At 39.4% G+C, this 18751-nt stretch overlaps 1 protein-coding gene across 7 annotated transcripts in view; it reads left to right on the top strand.

Annotated features, from left to right (window-relative positions):
• Window positions 1-18751, top strand: part of ERBB4 (erb-b2 receptor tyrosine kinase 4) — a 606677-nt gene that overhangs the window by 438171 nt on the left and 149755 nt on the right. For all 7 annotated transcript variants that reach the window (XM_057412359.1, XM_057412357.1, XM_057412354.1 and 4 more), the window contains exons 9-14: window positions 153-279; window positions 4638-4711; window positions 5910-6000; window positions 7363-7562; window positions 15803-15935; window positions 17911-18004. In XM_057412359.1, coding sequence (XP_057268342.1) covers window positions 153-279; window positions 4638-4711; window positions 5910-6000; window positions 7363-7562; window positions 15803-15935; window positions 17911-18004 — 719 coding nt within the window. The remainder of the gene's footprint in view (window positions 1-152; window positions 280-4637; window positions 4712-5909; window positions 6001-7362; window positions 7563-15802; window positions 15936-17910; window positions 18005-18751) is intronic.

Here is an 18751-nt window from a genome sequence, read left to right as displayed (position 1 = left end):
TTTAAATTGACATGTGCTTCCTTAAGAATATGGGTAAAGGGTGCTGTTTTAACACCTCTCTGCTGCTTTCATGTCTGAAAGAAATGAAGACTCGTGTTCTGATTCAATGACTGTTTTTCCTGGTTATTTACACAAACTCCTTGTTTTGGCAGCATGTGATGGCATTGGAACAGGGAGTTTAGTGTCAGCTCAGACAGTGGATTCCAGCAACATTGACAAGTTCATAAACTGCACCAAGATCAATGGCAACCTTATCTTCCTTGTTACTGGGATTCATGGGTAAGTGACAAAATGTTAAGATGTTATGTCATGGTGCCAGCTGAAATGAATTGCAGCCACCTTTTAATGATGACTTCAGGCTGCTTTTACGTGATAGCAGATCCAGGATAAATCATTTTCCTGCCTTCGATTATGAAAGAAACTGTTACCTTGATTCTTATGATTCAACTTCTAGGGAAAGAAAGGATGAAGTAGGCTGTTTGCACTAGAAAGAGAAAAGATGACTGATCTTTGTTACCTTATGAGATCCTCAGAACTGGCTGAATCCAGGACAGCTTACAATAACGGCTGATTAGAGAATAGAAGGGAGAAAGGGAAGTTACCTCCAATTAGTTTGTTTGAAGTTTCCTATGACCAGCAGGTCTAATGTGCAGAATATGCAGAGAGAGCCCCTCACCTAAGAGAAATTGTTGTAGTCTGAGTGGCTGTCTCCGCATATACATGCGAAAAGGCTTCCCTCTTGTCAATGAGCTTTGATGTATATATTTCAGTTTCAATTGCAGAGGTACACAATACCCACTGGTATTTAAATCCAGTAGTTTGGTTTAAATACGACTGTATATTGCACAAGTCTTAGTAATGGTTGAAGATGTGGAGTTACAGAACCAGTGTTTACAAAGTCACACTAAGGTTTTCTTCTAAAGGACAGTATTTCAGCCAGAACACTAGTGCCTTGCTGCTGGTGGTTTGGTGCACTGTGTGCTAACCCTTATCACAAAGATGCATGAATGGTGCAAATGCTGTAAGGGTGGGATGTGTCTAGGGAAGACAGATGTATTGTTTTGATTGTGAGGTGAGGTCCCATGCAATGACTGCATTCTTACATTGTGTTCTTTGTCATCGAGAGAACAAGCATATGATTGTACCTTCTTACTAATTCAAGCTTTCATGTTGTAATCAGCCATGGTGAATTACATGTGACACTTTGAGGTATTGGTTGTCAAAATGCACAAATAAGATTAAAGCCTTTTTCCCCTTTACTGTGATAAGTATGCAGATATTTTGTGGTACTTTAACAGTGTGAAGTACTCAATTGCTTCTACCACTGCGTAGGCTTCAAATTTTAACTTGTTTTTTAGGTTCCTCAGAGCTTTCAACATTGCTTGCAACTGGTTGTCAACATTTGATATCTTAAATATAGTTCCCAAACCAATTCCATGTTTGCACCTTTATGGCATAGCGAAGATGTGATTAGCTGAATATCTGTAGGTTGATCTGACATGGAATTCTGGTGTCATTAGTGCCACCAGATTTTTCTTTAGTCTTTCTATAGATTGAGGTATGCTTAGGTTATAATAATGGGGTTGACACTAGGCTACCTGGCTGGTTTTTCCCTACTAGGTGAGGTGGAACCAACCAGCTTGTTTCCTTGATTTGATATAGTTATTGGTTATAATGCTTCTCCTACAGCTTGAGTCCAGCCATGAGAAAGAGTTGAAAATCCACTTCAGCAGGGCCCTGCAGCTCAATGGTTCTCAAAAGGCCAGCAAATGTGAGCTTTGACTGCATTGTTCATCTTCTCATCTCTCCAGCAGGGAGTACAGTGTGAAAGTTAATGTAACACAGGGAGGAAGAAGGACTTTGTTTCAAGTGGTTTAAGGCAGTGGTGCTTTTGAACTTGTTGAAACCCTGGAGAAGGTCACACTCAGCTCCCAGACCATCACACTTCTGATACGGCCGAATGACCAGTCGAAGGGCTGAGTGTAAATCTATTAAATCTCACAGGACAGAACACTCTAGTAAATGCAGGGCAAGTGTCTAGAGCACATGAGCAATTTTGTAGGGATTACTCCAGTGCATTATATGTCATTTTGAACATGCGAACTGTTGCAGAAGTTTTTATTAGTTGCAAAGTTACAAGGTAAGTCTTATTAAAAGATCTATCTAAGTTCAAGTAATCCAAACCAACCTTGAGTAAAATCATATTCATCCGAAAAAGATATCTAAAACATGGACTATAAAGCAGAGGGTTAAAATACTTTGTTCTAGCTTAATGGAAGAATATAAACCTAGGACATGTTATGTTTAAATTGTGTAGCACTTTGTCTTTCATTCTCTATGAAGAAAACTCACTCCAACAAGTCTTAATTATATGGACACTGAATTCTGCAACCCTAAATATTTCCAGTAGTACATATTAAAAGAAGGGAAGAAGAGTTGAGAATTAATTAAAATAACTTTGTATTTCTGAAACAGCCTTTTCTTTAACATTTCTGTTATATTTTCCACATCAGTGATACAGGAAAGAAATTTGAGTGAATGACAGGATCAACACAAGTAGTTTGTTATATAAATGGACAGTACAGAGCAACAACAGTAATAGATATAGATATCGATGTAGGTATAGATATAGAAATATAGATAAAGATATAGATGTAGATATATAAATATATTTATTTCCACTGCAACCTGTTAGTTCTGTTACAAATTCACTCTGTTGCCCAGAGTGAAATGCAGCTTTCAGAAGTACGAACTTCCAGTGTTTCAGATTGGAGGGACTTTAAAGTCTAGCTCTCTGTGGGGAATTGAAAGATTTTCTTGTAGTGTCAGAAAATAACTTTGTGAAAGATGCTGAGTGAATTTTGGGGGTTTGTTTTCATAGGGAACTGTGATACTACAATTGATCTCATCATGGTTTTAAGCCTGTGGTTCTTTAGCCTCTTTCCCAGGTACCTGAACTTCAAGTCTTTGTGAATTTGTAGTTTATTTTATAAATTACTGTACATATCATTATGAATTTGTTTTATACACAGTCATTTGTAATAGTTCTTATATAAATCAAATAATTATGATCTGGCCTTAATTAATGTCCAGATGTTAAGTGTGATGAAAGTAGACCTAAATTTGGTGAGTCAGTAGTACTCATTCTTCTAAGGTAATGCTCTGCTAAAGTGTATGGATAAAATTATCTTTATTAGGACACATATCTGCTGTCTGGGACAGAAAACACAGTGGCTGGGAAAGGGGTAGGACCTGTATAGGTTGGATGTAGCCTTCTTTCTACTGTTTTCTTCTGGTTGGGCTGCTGAAACACCAAGCTGCTTCTGCTTGTGTTGCTGCCTGTGAATGGGTGGGACACACCAAGGGGAGCTGTAGTTTTGAGAATGGACAGATGCATCTAACAGCAAATGTTGCCGCCTTATCCTCCTTGCCCTGCAGCAAACCCTCAGTGCTCACTAGCTCTTTATTTTCCTTTTAGTTGTCCGTCTCCAGTTTCACAATGAGCTGAAACTCTCATTCTTGGATCAGTTCAGCTGTGTCTGTTGTACTGAAAAATCCTGGCTCTGCTAATAAGAATGATAGAAGATGACTTCATTATTCTACAGTTCTATATGTGGATAAAACATAGCAGACATTTGGCTGTTTAAGGGATTTAAGTGTATATTTGTATCTCTAAAGACTGCTTTATCTTAGGATTTTGAGGTGAAATTCAGCAAGCTTATGTTTATTGCAGACAAGGGTTTTCAATATTCAGCAGTAATACATTTTAAAAGCTAAGTTCTGTGTTTTTCTTAGATAGTAAAAACTTGTTATCTAGTCTAGATAGTCTAGAAGTGGTAATGCATGCTTCACATTTACTGAACATGTTTCCTGCACTCAGAAAACACAATACATACTGTAACATGGTGTTACAGAAGGATTTTGAAAGGATATTTGTTCAGGTTAAGCTTCTATTTGGCCTCTTAAATAGTTGGAGAGTCTTTACTCCTTTAAAATTAGGGAAACAAAAAAACCTACTTACTAAATGTACTTACACTCTCAAAATCAAGATCAGGTTTGCCTTTTTACACTGTAGCACATCTAACTTCGATATTTTAAAGCTTGATGGGGTATTTAATTTCTTAGGTGGCAAACTTGCTTGGCATGGATCTGTGCTTTTGATGTTCTCTGTTCAACACCTTTAAACAGTTTACCCTTGCAATGTTATGTGTCAGGAGCTGGTGGCATGCTCTTTGGTTTGTTTTGCTTATATTTTGTCACTGGTAGTATGGTATCCCAGCTGAACTAGTATTCCTGGGAAAAATGTTGAATATTCATCTTTCCTTTAGGGTGGTTACCCGTGGTTATTTAGAATCCCTTAATTCTTCATGAGCAGAAATATCTGTTGAAACACTAGTAATTTAAACCTTGAAGTTGTTAAGCACCATTATTTTCATTCAAGATGACTTGGGAGAAGTTAGATACAGGTTCTACAGGATCAACAGTCTGAAGAAGTTGGAAACAGTCTAAAGACACCTGGCACATGTGCCTAAAAGCAAAATGAATACTCCTGAATACTGCTTTCTACATGCTGCGTCTTTGAGAATCTGTTTCTTTTTTTATTTAGAGCATCACATTTTGTGCTTTTAATCTTTCAGAGACCCATATCACACAATTGCTGCAATCAATCCAGAGAAATTAAATATCTTCCAAACAGTGAGAGAGATAACAGGTAACACGCTTCTGATTTCCTACAATCTGAACTTCTCACTTTGCTTCTGTGGTTGTCATTTGTTGGGTTTTCTGAAAAACACAAGATTTGTGGATACAGAATGCCCATTATGTTTGGGGTCTTGGTCTTCTGATGTTTGTGTACCCCAAACATAATGGGCATTCTGTATTCATGAATCTTGTATTTGTTAAGTGGTCCAGGGGTCTTGGTCCCATGCTAACAAAGTAGGGCAAGTGTTGCAAGAGGGGCACCTGGTGAGGAAAATGGTGCTGAAATGTGGGAAAGTATTGTCTTCACCTAAAAGCATTTGAAATATGCCTTGGAAAACAAAGCCAATCTGCTTTTGCTGCTACTTCTCTTGGTCTAGCAGAAGATGCTGCCACAAATTTGAAATGACTTCTTCTCTCATGTGCTTCGTGGGAGCTCTCAAAAACTGTGTATTTCAGCAAAGAAAGGGGGTTAAAAATGCAAGTAAACTCTCAGTTTCTCCCTAATGAATGTCAAAGATAACCTGACAACTGGATGTGTGTCATTTCCCATTCGTAAACGCACTATTTGACAGTCTCAGTTCTACTACTTAAGTAATAATTACTCCTGTCCTTAAAGATGTGCTGCATTTCTGTCCACTACGGAATCAAAATCATAGGGAACTGCAGTATATAGAGGTCTGTGTAGCACAAAATCGTTAGTCCCACATACTTGTGCAGAGAATGTTCTCTGGTGATGAAGAGTCCTCACACACTCATAGAAGTGAATGCAAAGTCTTTGTTTTAGGAAAGCCTTGTCATCTTTTAATGAATCATGACAGATCTCTCAACTGCTGTCCAAAGTGTCTAGCACATTTTAAAATGGAATGTTCTTAATTCCGGCAAATCTTCATTCTTTTCTGCTGCTGCTGTTCAGAAAAGGCTGGGAGGCATTGCAAGATTCCAGCCTGTGTTTGGGTTCACCCTCACTGTGGCTGTTGAAAGTGAATGTAATGCTGCTGTGATGAGACTTCATTTGCTTTCTTGGAGGAGAGCAACCTGATGAATTCGAAGACATTAGTCTGCAGCATTCATTACCTGTTTATTTGTTTTTCTCAAACCAGCACTGTCTTTCATTTATAGGCTAAACCTGTCCTAACTCATGTATGCAATAGAGCAATGTTTATGGTTGAAATCCCTGACATGCATGTGCTTGCCTTTTTCTCCTTCAGGGTATTTGAACATCCAGTCATGGCCTGAGAATATGACAGATTTCAGGGTGTTTTCTAACTTAGTTACTATTGGTGGAAGAGCCCTCTATAGGTAAGGTACCTACTCTGTTGATGAAATTATTTTTTATTAGTATTCAGTAATTCTTTGTGCAGCAGTGCAGAATGCAAGATCCTTTGGGAAGGGCATCATAAATTGATATATTTTTCTCTGTAACTGAGGTATTCATGAACAGTATCTTTGCTAATCAGTTATTTATAATGGATAATACATATTGAATGTAATGATTTAAAAATGAATAAATAACATCTTGGTTCATTGCTGCAGCTATTAACGCATTGTCTGGAAAGTACATTTCAGTTTAAAATACCTTGTGAATGTAAAACAACTTAGAAGACATTAATAGGAGAGCTTAACCGCATTCTTGGTAAGTTTAAGTGGCTGTGATTGGAAGTGCAGGTTCACATGCCGACAGAACAATGTGGTCCTAAGAAGTAGTAAAAGATCAGTACATCTGAATTCTGAGATCCTGAGGTGCCTGGCATGTGGGGTATACGTTAGCTCTATAGAGCCATTTTTACCAGAAATGTTTCCAAATGAAAGCTCTTATGGGAGAATTGGTTTGAAGAGAAAATATGTGGTGAGAAATAACGGGGGAAGCACAAGAAGGTACCTGAATGATACGTACAGCAACCCCTCATTCCCCATTGTGTGACTATAGGAAAGCAGTCATGGGATTCTGCTGGCATCTTAAACAGCAAGCCAAGCTTAATGGGAATAGCAGTGAAACCTGGAGGTTGAGTTACAGCCCAGCATTCTGTTTCAAAGCAGCAATTTTTATTTGGAACAGCTGGAAAACAATTATAATCATTAAAATACAATAACTTAAAGGATGCCCAGAAACTGGATATTGTCTTCACTAATCTTCAGTCATAAAAAATGTGCAGTCATTTCCATGTTACACAGACAATCACTTACTGTTCATTTGATGAAGAAAGGCGATAACCACATATTACAACAAAAGAAAAATGAAATGTAGAAAGTGGGCTGGAAAAATTTCCTTGAAAATAACAATTTCTTCCTGTATTAGTATGAATGATACTAATTTGATGCCTGACAGAAGATGTTAATACATTTTGCATGACTTTGTCAGTTTCTCCTTAGCATAGAAACTATCATAGCATTAATTCTGTTGGGGGGGAAAATCAGGATCTTATTCAGTTTCCTCAACAGCAAAATTGAGGAAACTGAAAAAGATTTTGATTTATCTCAAAAACATGTTAATGGTTGAACTGGAAGGAGTTGAATATTTGTTACCCCAAAATAGGTTTTTGACCAAATTTCAGTTTTGCAAGAAAGATCATCTTGACAGTAGTAACTAATTCTAGTGTGAAATTCCCAACCAGTTCTGCCTTCTGGAGCTAATTCCTGTTCTCTCTTTCCTTTTCATCACAGTGGTCTTTCCTTACTCATCCTAAAGCAACAAGGCATTACTTCTCTGCAGTTTCAGTCCTTGAAGCAGATCAGTGCTGGCAACATCTACATAACAGACAACAGCAATTTGTGCTATTACCACACAGTCAACTGGTCCAGCCTCTTCAGCACACCCAGTCAAAAGACAGTGATTCATCGAAACAAAAAGGCAGAGAACTGCAGTAAGTGCTGGAGCTGAGAGCAAATCTTGTCTGTGATGGGATCAGCTGGGGGTAAATGGTACAGCTACTGACAGGATGCAGTGTGATGAGAGCTGGCTGATGACTCTGAGCTCCACGGACATCAGCGGGGCTGTGATCATCTCAGGATTTGGCCCAGGCTGTCTCTGAGCAGATTTATAGGCAAATGAAATGTTTTAAGGTCTGAACAAATAAAAGGGAGGAAAGAGAGAGAGCTGCTTCCTTACCATGATGTGAAATATACAGGTCAGAGATCCACTTTCACAAATAGGAATTCTGAAGGCCATAAACATGGAGCAACTGTAGTGTTCATGAAAGGCACTGATTTTACAGATTGGAAAACTACAGCCCTTTCCTTATGGAGATAGATTAGCACATTCTGCTTTCTTTGCGCTGCCTTACCAAAGTGGCCCAGTCTTAATCCAGAAAGGTCACTTTTGAGACTGCTTCTGATCACTGAGTTCCTCCTTTCTGTATTTGACTTACCTGATAAAGATTACTTTTAATTGGGCCTGTCTTTCAGGAATGCTGAGGTGCCAGAACCTGGACTGAGGTCATAGTACTGAAAAGCAAATGAATACTATGTGGCAGATGAAACAATTTGGTTATACAGAAAACAGGCAGCAAATAGAATCAATACAGTCATACTGTAACAGCAGTACAGCTGATTTTAAGTGCCTGTTAAACTACTAAGAAGAGAGGAGATTCATTAAATTGCATTTAATGAACTGCATTCATTAAATGTTTAAGTGGTATTTCTGGGGTTTGTGCTTTGACCAGCCAGAAAAGTTTGATTTGGGTTTGGTTTGTTGTTTTTTTTTTTTCCAGGCTGTGGTTCTACTTTTAACTTACTCTTTTAGTTCTTTTTCTTGGCTTTCTTGTTTTGCTTTTTTTCTTTTCTTCCTTTATTTTTTTCTTCCCTCCCTTTGAAGTGGTATTCTGCTCTGCTCTGGGAGAGTTTATGGCTGTGCCCATCATTGTAGTGTGAGTATACCTTCCAGTGTTAGGTGAAATATAGGCTATACAGTTATCACTGCTGCTCAGTTACTGTTCTCATTTCTTCTGTCATGCCAGAGCTGCATGAAGAGGAAAGATCTTTACAGTAGGTCTCTCTGGGTTTTATTGTTCTGGGGGTTTTATTGTCATGATTAGTATTTGACTATTATGTGAGACAGAAGGATGTGACAGAAGATTCCTTGGTAGAAGTTTCTGTGTATGTTTGCCAAAGATGTCCTTGTCATAGGCTATGAAACTATGGAGTACTCCCTTATATCTGGTAGAGCATTTTGTCTGAAGGCAGTAGAGAAGTCAGAGGAGAGCTGCAGTGGCTGCTGCCACTTCTGTGGTGAGGAAGTGCAAAGGGTGTCCTATAGGTTGAACTGATGTCCTTACTACTGTAAACCCAGCCAAGAGGTGACAAAGGCATGAGTAAATGAATCCAAGTGATTTGTCTGTTGAGAGTAGCATAGCTTTCTTTTGTCATCCAGAGGTGACTGAATGTCATCAAATCAAAGATGATTATCATGTGCTGATAATGGCATGTAGGAATGAAGCGTTGATGAAGAGGCCAAGAACAGTCCTGAATAATGAAATGAGTTAATCAGTTGCAGGACCAAAGAAGGCTGCAAAGTCTCTGTTGTCAACACTCCCAACTTCATCTGGTTCTGAATTAGCCCCAGTTTCTCAACATCCATGAGCTTTGTATCATCTTAATGGCTACTCTTCTCTTGTTTTTCATTTGTTCTGTCTCAAGGCTTTTTCTTTGTTTTGAGTTCTGAGTGTGAATCTTATTTGACCATTAGATAAGATCAGCCTTGCAAGGAGTCAGTATGCCATTTCTGGCCCAATCAGCTCCTCTGAAACTTGGAGGAAAGATCCTGACTTCCCATGAACAGCTAGTGCCTTCAGTCTTGAAAGCTAGAGCGTTTGCGGATGATTTGCAGTCTGTTTTTTCTGCCCCCACATAGAAACTAAAATATATGTGAAATGGTATATTATTTGGCAAATAGAGGTGTTGCCAAGAAAGAGAATTACATCTGCCCAGGGACAGTGGATTGCTAGCTGCTTTCCTCTGAAGTGGGGTTGGGGTTTAATAGGATCAAGGTGTGAGGAGGAAGCTAGTTCTGTGCTAGCAGTCTAGTAACAAGTGTATTTTGTATGTCATGAGAGGAAGAATTAGCCCTTTGAGATTTCATGTAAGGAATTTCTTGGGCTGACAGAACAGAATCTGTCTGAAAAAGCACAAGGTCTAGATGACTGTGCAAGAGTCTCTGTGGTTGCATTCCAAGATCCTTGTGGTCCCATCTTGCTGGGAGATATGTGACCCTGAGGACCTTCCAGAGGTTTCCTCTCTGCCATATCAAAACTTGCTGACTCTGGAAGAAAATCTTGCTCTTGGTGCTATTTGATGTTTTCTAACAGCAAGTTGCCTATAGCTGTATGATAATGATCATCATTTGATAGAAAGACAACCAGCTCACTGCAATTCCTAGAGATTTAGTATAAAAATAAAATAGGCAGAAATAAAGTTGAACATAGGACTCATGGCTCATACAGTAAAGCTGCCACTTTGCTTCAAACTGTCTGCAACTTACAGTATGATAGAAGACAATGGAAAACTACTCAATAGGGAGCTTCATAATGTGCTTTTTCTTTGTGGAATAGTGTTCCATTTGTTTCATTGTTTTTGAGAGCTTGGGGACATAGCTGAACACGGTAGTTGGGAAGATACTCCCATATTAGTTGTCAGGACTCCTTTGTCAAAGACCTCCTTGCCCTTTCCTGTGATCACAAGTTTGAGTCCCTTTGAAGCAGCCGCAACTGCTGAAACATGGGCTTCCAGGGCAATTGGAAACTTGGATGTGCTGTCACATCGTCCTATTGCACTGCATGTCTTGTCAGTATGTATGCACACAAAGGGGAAATGTAAAGTTTGACTTTTAGGTTATGGAGGGTTTGTTAGAATAGAGATTCATTATTTTTCCAGGAAGGAAAAAATCTCCTAAAGGTATCTCACGAAATGTAACACCAAGGGGATCTTCCTGAGGAAAACAGATCTCATTCATTTCATTTTAAAGGAGTCACAATGTAAGCTGCAGTACCAAGGTATTAGCTTTAAAAATGGACTCTAATCTGTGTTTGTTAAATGGACTGTATGTAATGAATGTAGGCTAGTGGCCAGGTCACTCCCATCAGAAGACAGTGTCTTTGACTTCCTGAACCTTCATGGGGAACAGTGGCTTTCTCTCTCTATGCACATCTATGTGAATGGATTAATATTTTGTAGCTTTTTGAGAGCCAGCATTAGATGAGAAGAGCGATCCTGCTGCTTCAACTCTGCCTGCCAGTCAGCATCTCTCTGGGGTTAAATGGGTTCTGCTGCAGGTTAGATGTCTAACTGAAATGCTCCCAGTTATGTGGAGGAAGGGTGAACTGTTCCTTAGGGCCAGATGCATTTGTCCAGCATCCTCTGAAACATCTTCGATTTTCAGAAAAGGCCAACAGACAGGGATTTGGGAGGGTTTTCTTTAAATCTTCCAGCACCTGCTCTAGTGGAAGGTGTCCCTGCCTGTGGCAGGGGTTTGGAACTGAATGAGTTTTAAGGTCCGTTCCAGCCCAAACCAGTCTGTAATTCTGTGATCTTCAAACTGATAAATCATAGAATCACAGAATGGTTTGTGTTGGAAAGGACCTAAAGATCATCCAGTTCCAATCCACCTGCCATGGGCAGTCAAGTGGAAATCAATTGGAGAGCGTTTGTCTAAAATGCAGTGCATGAAGCTCTCCTCTAATGAAGACTTTTGTCTACTACTGTAAAGTGTAATGTTAAAGTCAGTTTGTTATGAATATTACTAATGCAGAAAGAATGACTGTGGAGTTATTTGCTACATCATATGCTCTAGTAGGTAGATTTTACTGTTGCTCCCTACTGAAGGGAAGAATCTGCCTTTTTTTTCCCAGCATGTGTTATTTTTATGGAACAGTCAGAGGTGACTCATGTTCAATATGAGTGCACACAAAAGAAATGTAGCAAAAAAAATAATCTTCTTTTATACCAAGTTATTTAAGTAATACCTTTCATCTTTAGTGACATCTGCAATGTACAGAGAAACCTTTCTAGGCAAAGGTTGCTATAGATGTGATTGTTATGAATTTTGTCACTTTTGCCTCCAATTAGCAACTTGTATGAATGATTCCGTTCCTTACCTGGCATGATGCTAACTGAAACCTGCAAAGCTTTTTCCTAGAGTTCCCAGAGCTTTGGAACAGGCCCATAACTCTATAGGCAGATGACCATAATTCTTCCTTTTTAGATAGCAGATTTTCTTGTGTTCTGTCTAGGTTAGGAAAAACATGGAACCTTTCTGTTTCTAACCTGTGTGACCCCATTAATAAAGAATGAACACTTGTTCTAAAACTCCCAATGGGAATGAGTTCCTGTCAAAAGCATTACTGTGCGTTCATTCCACATATGGCCCTGTTGTATGCTGGAGCTTCAGAACATTCTCAACCCATGGAAATGCTAAATAATGTGTTCAAAATTGAAATATTTTTTCAGCCATCCCTATAATTAAAGAGGAGGAAGACAGACAAGCATAACGGGTGTTTATCAGTTGTCAAAAAACCCCACTTGCTTCTTGCCAAGTTTCATTTGTAAAAACATTTCTATGAGTTAGAAATAAGCAGAAGGAAATAATGGGGGGTTTTTTAATTGCATTTTTCATAGACTACAGGTGCTGCGTTGGCCAGATTTCAGTAGAGTAATCCTGATTTTCTGTACTGAAAAGCTCTCTATTTGCATAAGGTTACTCAGTGTATTTTCTGAGCTACCTTGTAATAGAATCACTTGCTATTTGAAGGGATATTTCACAGCAATATTATGTGTCTGGGTGTGTAAACGAATTCTGATCCCAGAGTACTCTGACAGCTAAGAACAGGGAAAAGAAAGGAAATCACTAGTAACAAAAGCGCAGGTTCAAGTTACAAGAAAGGTGAGCAAGCAAACAGAAAACTGCCTTTCAATGGCAAGAGTGTGTAAAACAAAATCTGAGGGATCGCAAATACTTTTAAGACTGAAACTGAGATCTTCAAAAAAGCAATCTCCAAAGCAGGGTATGTTTATTTATCGCGTACCATGTACTTGAAGTGAGTCACTGACTACTAGAAAAGAAAGCAATTCATAGAAAAAACTTGCTTACATGGAGCTGTGGTAGCTTTGGGGGTTGTTTTTGTTTTCTTGGTTTTGCTTTTTTTTTTTTTGCTGGTTTTCATTTGCCTAGTGTCTGTTAATCCCAACTTGTCCCTGTGGGAGGCAGCATGAGGCAGGATTCATGGATTTTTCTGGTCAGTCAAGGTCACCATGTGATTAGGTGAGATCAAGGGAGATTGGAAGATTCTGAAGGAGCCCTCAGGTGTGCTCTGTATCCTAAGGCATAGCTGGGGTTCCCCTAAAATATCCAGCTGTATCATCCAGAACTTCTTCCTAGCTCCTTCTATAGGTAATGTACATGAAATAGGCCAAACCAGCCTTTAATACCAAGTCAGTGCGCCTCCTGAACTGTACTGCACGGAGTCAGCAGGAGACTGAGATGCGCAAGATGTCTAAAAGTACGTGCAAAAAGGAACTGCGTGAGCTACACATGTAGCATTTGGTAATGCAAAGCTTTTGCCTGGTTCCTTTGATTTCTGTGAAGTTCAGTCAGTGGCAGCACAGTGGAACTACTGACATCTATTAGTTCTTCTAAAAACGTTGTTTAAAAGGAGGTTAGGACAATAATGAAAAGCTGGATTTTTGGTCTCTGCTGATACTGACTTTGTATAGTGTAGCTCCTTTGACTGCAATAGAATGACTCCTGATGTACAGCAGAGCTCAGGGGAAGAAAAGGAGACAGCTCTGTGAAATGGCATGCTAAACAGTGCAGGTTTCTCTTGCTGTGCTGGAATCTGTGATAATTAATACACTTAAAAGGAAATTAAATGATCACCTGGAGTTACTCCTACATTTAATTGTGTCATGTTTGGCTACACCTGCTTTGAGCTTTGAGGCAAAAGAAGAATCAAAAAGATACTTCTGAACACCACCTGGATGTTGTCATTAAGAAAATGAGTGTGATATATATATATGTATTCAAGCGTTCCCGCCTTGATAAAACATGAGTGTGCAGGCTTTTCATGTCCAAAGTTATTTGCTGTATAGTATTGAATAAGATAGTGCTCCTCTTCCTGCTGAATTACACGTGTTGTACAGCAGAGCCATGTACAACTAGAAGTCATGCTGGCAAACGTCTGGTTCTTGGATCACTGATCTGCAAGAACTGGAGGACATGAAATTTTTGGTTGGCTTCTGTGCTGCTTATAAGGGTGTAAAGGTGAAATATCCTGAATTCTGGAACTGTTCTAGGCAGAAAACCAAACAAGTAGGTGAGGATCTGCCATGTTCAGTCTCAATAAAGCAGAATGTCCTGTTGCAAGAAGAAGGGAAACATGGAAGAAGTTTCACTCTTCTTGCCTAGTCACTTCATGGGCTAGGAGAGAGGAACCATGCATACAGGTGCTGCATGGTTTTTTCTAAGTGCTTTGTAATAAATTCAGTGGTCAAAAAGCAGGGTGACAAGGGTAGAACAGCTCATATGTATGAAAGGAAAGCGCCCTGCCAGTGTGACATGAACTTCCTACATGTCAGCAGGCAAAAGGTGTTTCAGGAATTGCCTTGTTGGAAGTAGAGGAGGACATATAGACTAGGCATGCTATATAGATGAGAAAGATAGGGCTTATGCTGGATGATGAAAAGTGGTTAAGGAATGAGGTGCTGTATGAAGCAGCATGCTCTCCTGAGCAGTAAGCTACTCTGATAGGCATTCAGTGGTTCAAATGTCAGACATTATACACACCACAGCACAGAATAACCAGTTTTTAAACATGCGGTGAAGAGTAGAAAGCATCTTTCTGCTGGCTCTTGTGATTTAGAAGGGCTTTGTGCTTCTCAGGTAATAAAACATAGTGTGCTCTTTAATTGTTCAGGCGCATGTGTTTGTTCCCAACTGGACGTCTTTGTTGCTGAAGCATTGGTGGGGGTGGTAGAATTCTATCAGCAAACCTACTATTAATTTCTTATTTGACACTCCCCTCAAGCTGTCTCCAAAATTAAAGAAATGTTTATGTATTTTCCATATCTGATATTTCAGATCTTTGCTGGTTTTCATCTACTCAAGTCTAGTATGTAATCCATCTGCATAAAACATTCCATTGTGCAAGAGTGAATTCAGATGAAGAGACCTACAGTTTCACGTGCCAGGGATTGTCTGACAGTGCACAGCTAGACTTCACTCAGATGCTGGGGAGATTTACCTGTGTTTCCTTTTGCTCTTTGGTCATTTTCTCCATCTGTCACAGTCATCCAGATTTTATGTAGGGGAGAATTGATGTAAAATACAGAATTAGTTACACTGTTTGAAACAACCTTTCCCTTTCCCCCTTTGTTCATGATTTATTTGGGGGTTTATAATAACGGTTGTATGGCACTTTCAGGTGCTTTTGCAATAAACAATTAAAAATCACAGTTAATGGTGACTTTCTTTCGTCTTTCTCCCCAGCATCCATAAATGTTATTTTAGGAAGTCCTCCAATTCAGAGGTAGTGGTTTATGTTTTAGGTTCATAGCCCTTCAGTGGATTTGGACAATTGATTTTTCAAATCCTTTAGATTTTTGGCATTTTTCATGTGTCAGGGAATTCTGCAGCTTGATCTATACTTTCTGTGATGAAAACTCTCAGTTTTGAACCCTGTTGGGTTCCTGTTGTTTTGAATGCCCCTGAGGGACTTGGAAGAAGCAGTGAGCAGTTGTTTCATGCTTACATACCTTCCTGTTATTCACAATTTTATAAACCTCTATCATGTTCTTTTCTCACCCATAACTAAGGCTACTTATTTGTTTACTTCTGGTATAGAAGCTCATCCTTGCAGCCCTCTCTTAAACCTTTTTCTCATTCTACTAAATCCTTTCTGAAAGGAAAGAAACCAGAAGTGATAGAATTCAAACTGTGAGTGCACAGTATGTTTCTGTAGTGGTATCATGACAGTTATGTGCTTTTTCTCTACTCTGTTTCTGGGAAATCTGAACATTCCATGTACTTCTCTGAGTATGGCAGAATGCTGAATGCAGTGGTTTCCTTTGGATCTCAGAGAACTGTGTAAGTTAATGACAGTATCCTCACTCTCTGCAGCTGCTGATGGAATGGTGTGTAATGAGTTATGCTCAAGTGATGGCTGTTGGGGGCCAGGCCCAGACCAGTGTCTCTCCTGCAAGCGCTTCATCAGAGGCAGGACCTGCATAGACTCCTGTAACCTGTATGATGGGTAAGATACTTCTCTTGCACGTTGCCTTCAAGTTGCTGATTACATTGTTCAGGCCTTCAGTGAGTAAGTTATTTTGGTTTAAAATTAATCAATATCTGTCTCCATTGCCAGTAGTACTGATTTTGAGTGAAATGTATTATGGGATGAGTTTTAAAGATTTCCTAATCTGAACTTGTGTGGAAGGTTTTACTTAGTATTCTGCTAAAATTTCCATGCAGCATCAAGTTTATTGCACCTTTTGCATTGCTGATGATGTGAACACTTTGATTTAGGTGAAGACTTACACAAAAAAGCCCCCACCATTTAGCCCTACTTGAATAAACATTCCTGTTCCAAAACACATACACTTATGTTCTTTCAGATGAGTTAGATCTAGGCATTTGATAGAGAAATTCTCTAAATAAGGACCCCAAAGTAGAAACACTCTCTTTTCATAATGCACTATGTATGTGTACACACAACTCTAAACCCAGCATGAGTTCTCCCCTCCTTTCCCTCTGCTGCTCATGCATGTGCACCATCTTTTCTGGAGGATGGGTAGGGGAATTCCTACATATGGTACAGCCAGTATGTAGGAATGAGAAATTGGCCTCATGACAGACAAAATAGAACTGAACTGCTTATATTAGCTGCAGCAGCAGAAATTCATAATTAGGCTGTGGAGTGGAGCAGGTGGAATTTCAATCCATGTCTAACAGCATAGCAAGTTCCCCAACACCTCTTCTAAAGTCAAGATAAAAAACCTAAATGGTATTAATTATCTTTTTCAACTCAAACTGTTATTTGAAAATAAGGTCACTATATGGTTTTGTTCTCTTTCTTTTCCTTCACTGGATGCCAACTTGTGTAACTGTTAAGGAAAGAGTATAAAATGAACTCCCATATAACATGGAAGACTTCCTAAGCTCTTCGATCTGGAGAATGCATGCAAAAAAAGCCAGGGAAGGGTGTGCTCATTTGCACAGTAGTGCAAGTAGGGGTTTTACTTAGCTGTATTGTTGCAATAGAACCTAGTGGCTGTAAAGGAGCATCCATAACCTAAGCACAGAGGCCTTCACCCTTTACCTGGATATTACTGGAGCCCGCTGTGAGTGTGCAGCACATCTTTTAACTGGTTAATACAAATATTTTAACTAGTTAATGCAATGAGATGGGATCCATCTACAAAGCTTTGGTGTGTCCAGTCTGAGCTAGGTGCATAGATTCTGTCCATGGTTAGTGGGAGAAAAAACAACCTTTTCACATGCTAATTTATCTCAGCCTAGAAGAGGGATATATTGTGTTGAGAGGGTGCTATAGGTTTTTTTGTGAGTTGTAACTGGCAGCTAAAATGAGCTACCTGGTGTTTGAAGGAAGAAATCCCACGTGCTATCACTACTTTCCCACCCCCTGTAAGGGGTTAATAAAAAGATGATAGTTTCTAATGGAGCAAAAGGATTTGTTTTGAGGTTTTATAGATTCAGACTTCGATCTGGAAGTGTTGTTGAATAAGTTACAAGCCTTTTAGAGAATGGGCTTTAAAAAGAGAGTATTCATAGAAAACTAAATAAAACAAGCGCAGCACTGTGGATCAGTGCTCTTTCTAATCCTTTCCTGCCTTATAGTGGTGTCCAATATATAACAAGTGGCTTCCTGAACCTGAGCAGGAGTGACAATTCCATAGATAAAAATCCAGAAATGAGTTACTTTGTCCTATTAATGGTGTCCTTATTTCTTAAGAGGGCAAAACCCTACTATAGTTTTATACTGGCAAACAAGATGCCTTCTGCTTCACCTGCCTGTGAGTGAGGTTTTCAGCTGGTGCAAAGCAACATAATGTCATTAACAGAAGTGATCTCAGCTGTGCAGTCTGCTCACCTGCACGCAGCTGAAGTGATTTCCACTTGCTGAAGAGCAGCCATTTTGTCTCAGTTTCCATCCCAGTTTCAGTCTTGCTTCTGTTCTCTCCTGACTCGCCTGCAAAATATTTTCCTAGGGAATTTCGGGAATTTGCAAATGGTTCTGTCTGTGTGGAGTGTGATCCCCAGTGCGAAAAGATGGAAGAAAACATGATCACATGCTACGGGCCGGTAAGAACAAACCTTGGTGTGTTATGGGCTGGCTGGTTAAAGAGTGCTGAAGCACAGGCATTTTCTGCTTACAGACTTTAAAACAGCTATTGAAAATTAACGTCAACAAAAGCAGAAAATATGCAATCTCTGCATATAGGGAAAGAATTCTGCTCATGTTAAATTGGTGCTGGGAATAAACTTGCTTGGATCGGCCCCCTTTAGAAAATGTTTAAAAAGTTTTCCTTTTCTTTCCTGAGTTGTTTTAATGCCTTAGTGGTACAGACAGACTTTGTTTTTAGATGAGAGCTAGCATGCAGCTGTGATTTGAGTGCCCTCTTTATCACTGCTGTCATTCTTTATACTTAGCTCTGTCCTGTTCTACTGCAGCTTTGCAGTTTCCATTTCCTTTTTTTTTATTTCCCTGTGGAAAAAAAGTATGGAATTTTGTCTCAATTTCTGAGTTAAGTTGAACAATACGTTTGGGGGTTTGTTTGTTTCAAACTTAGGTTAGCCTTTTTGGTTGTTTCAATAGGTAATTTTTTTCATGCATCTTAAATGAACCATACAGATTATTCGGTGCTTGTTTGCCATCCAGAGGGACGTGGACATGTTTGAGAGGTGGCCAGTGCCAACCTCGTGAAGTTCAACAAAGCCAAGTGTTAAGGTCCTACACCTGGGTCAGGGCAATCCCACGCACAGCTACAGGTTAGGCAGAGAAGAGATTCAGAGCAGCCCCTGTGGAGAAGGACTTGAGGGTGTTGGTTA

This window comes from Pezoporus wallicus, unplaced genomic scaffold, assembly GCF_028554395.1.
Source record: "Pezoporus wallicus isolate ANWC-B61680 ecotype Strahan unplaced genomic scaffold, APGP_CSIRO_Pwel_v1 contig_6566, whole genome shotgun sequence".
Taxonomy (NCBI): domain Eukaryota; kingdom Metazoa; phylum Chordata; class Aves; order Psittaciformes; family Psittacidae; genus Pezoporus; species Pezoporus wallicus.
This window is presented reverse-complemented; position numbering and strand designations above follow the sequence as displayed.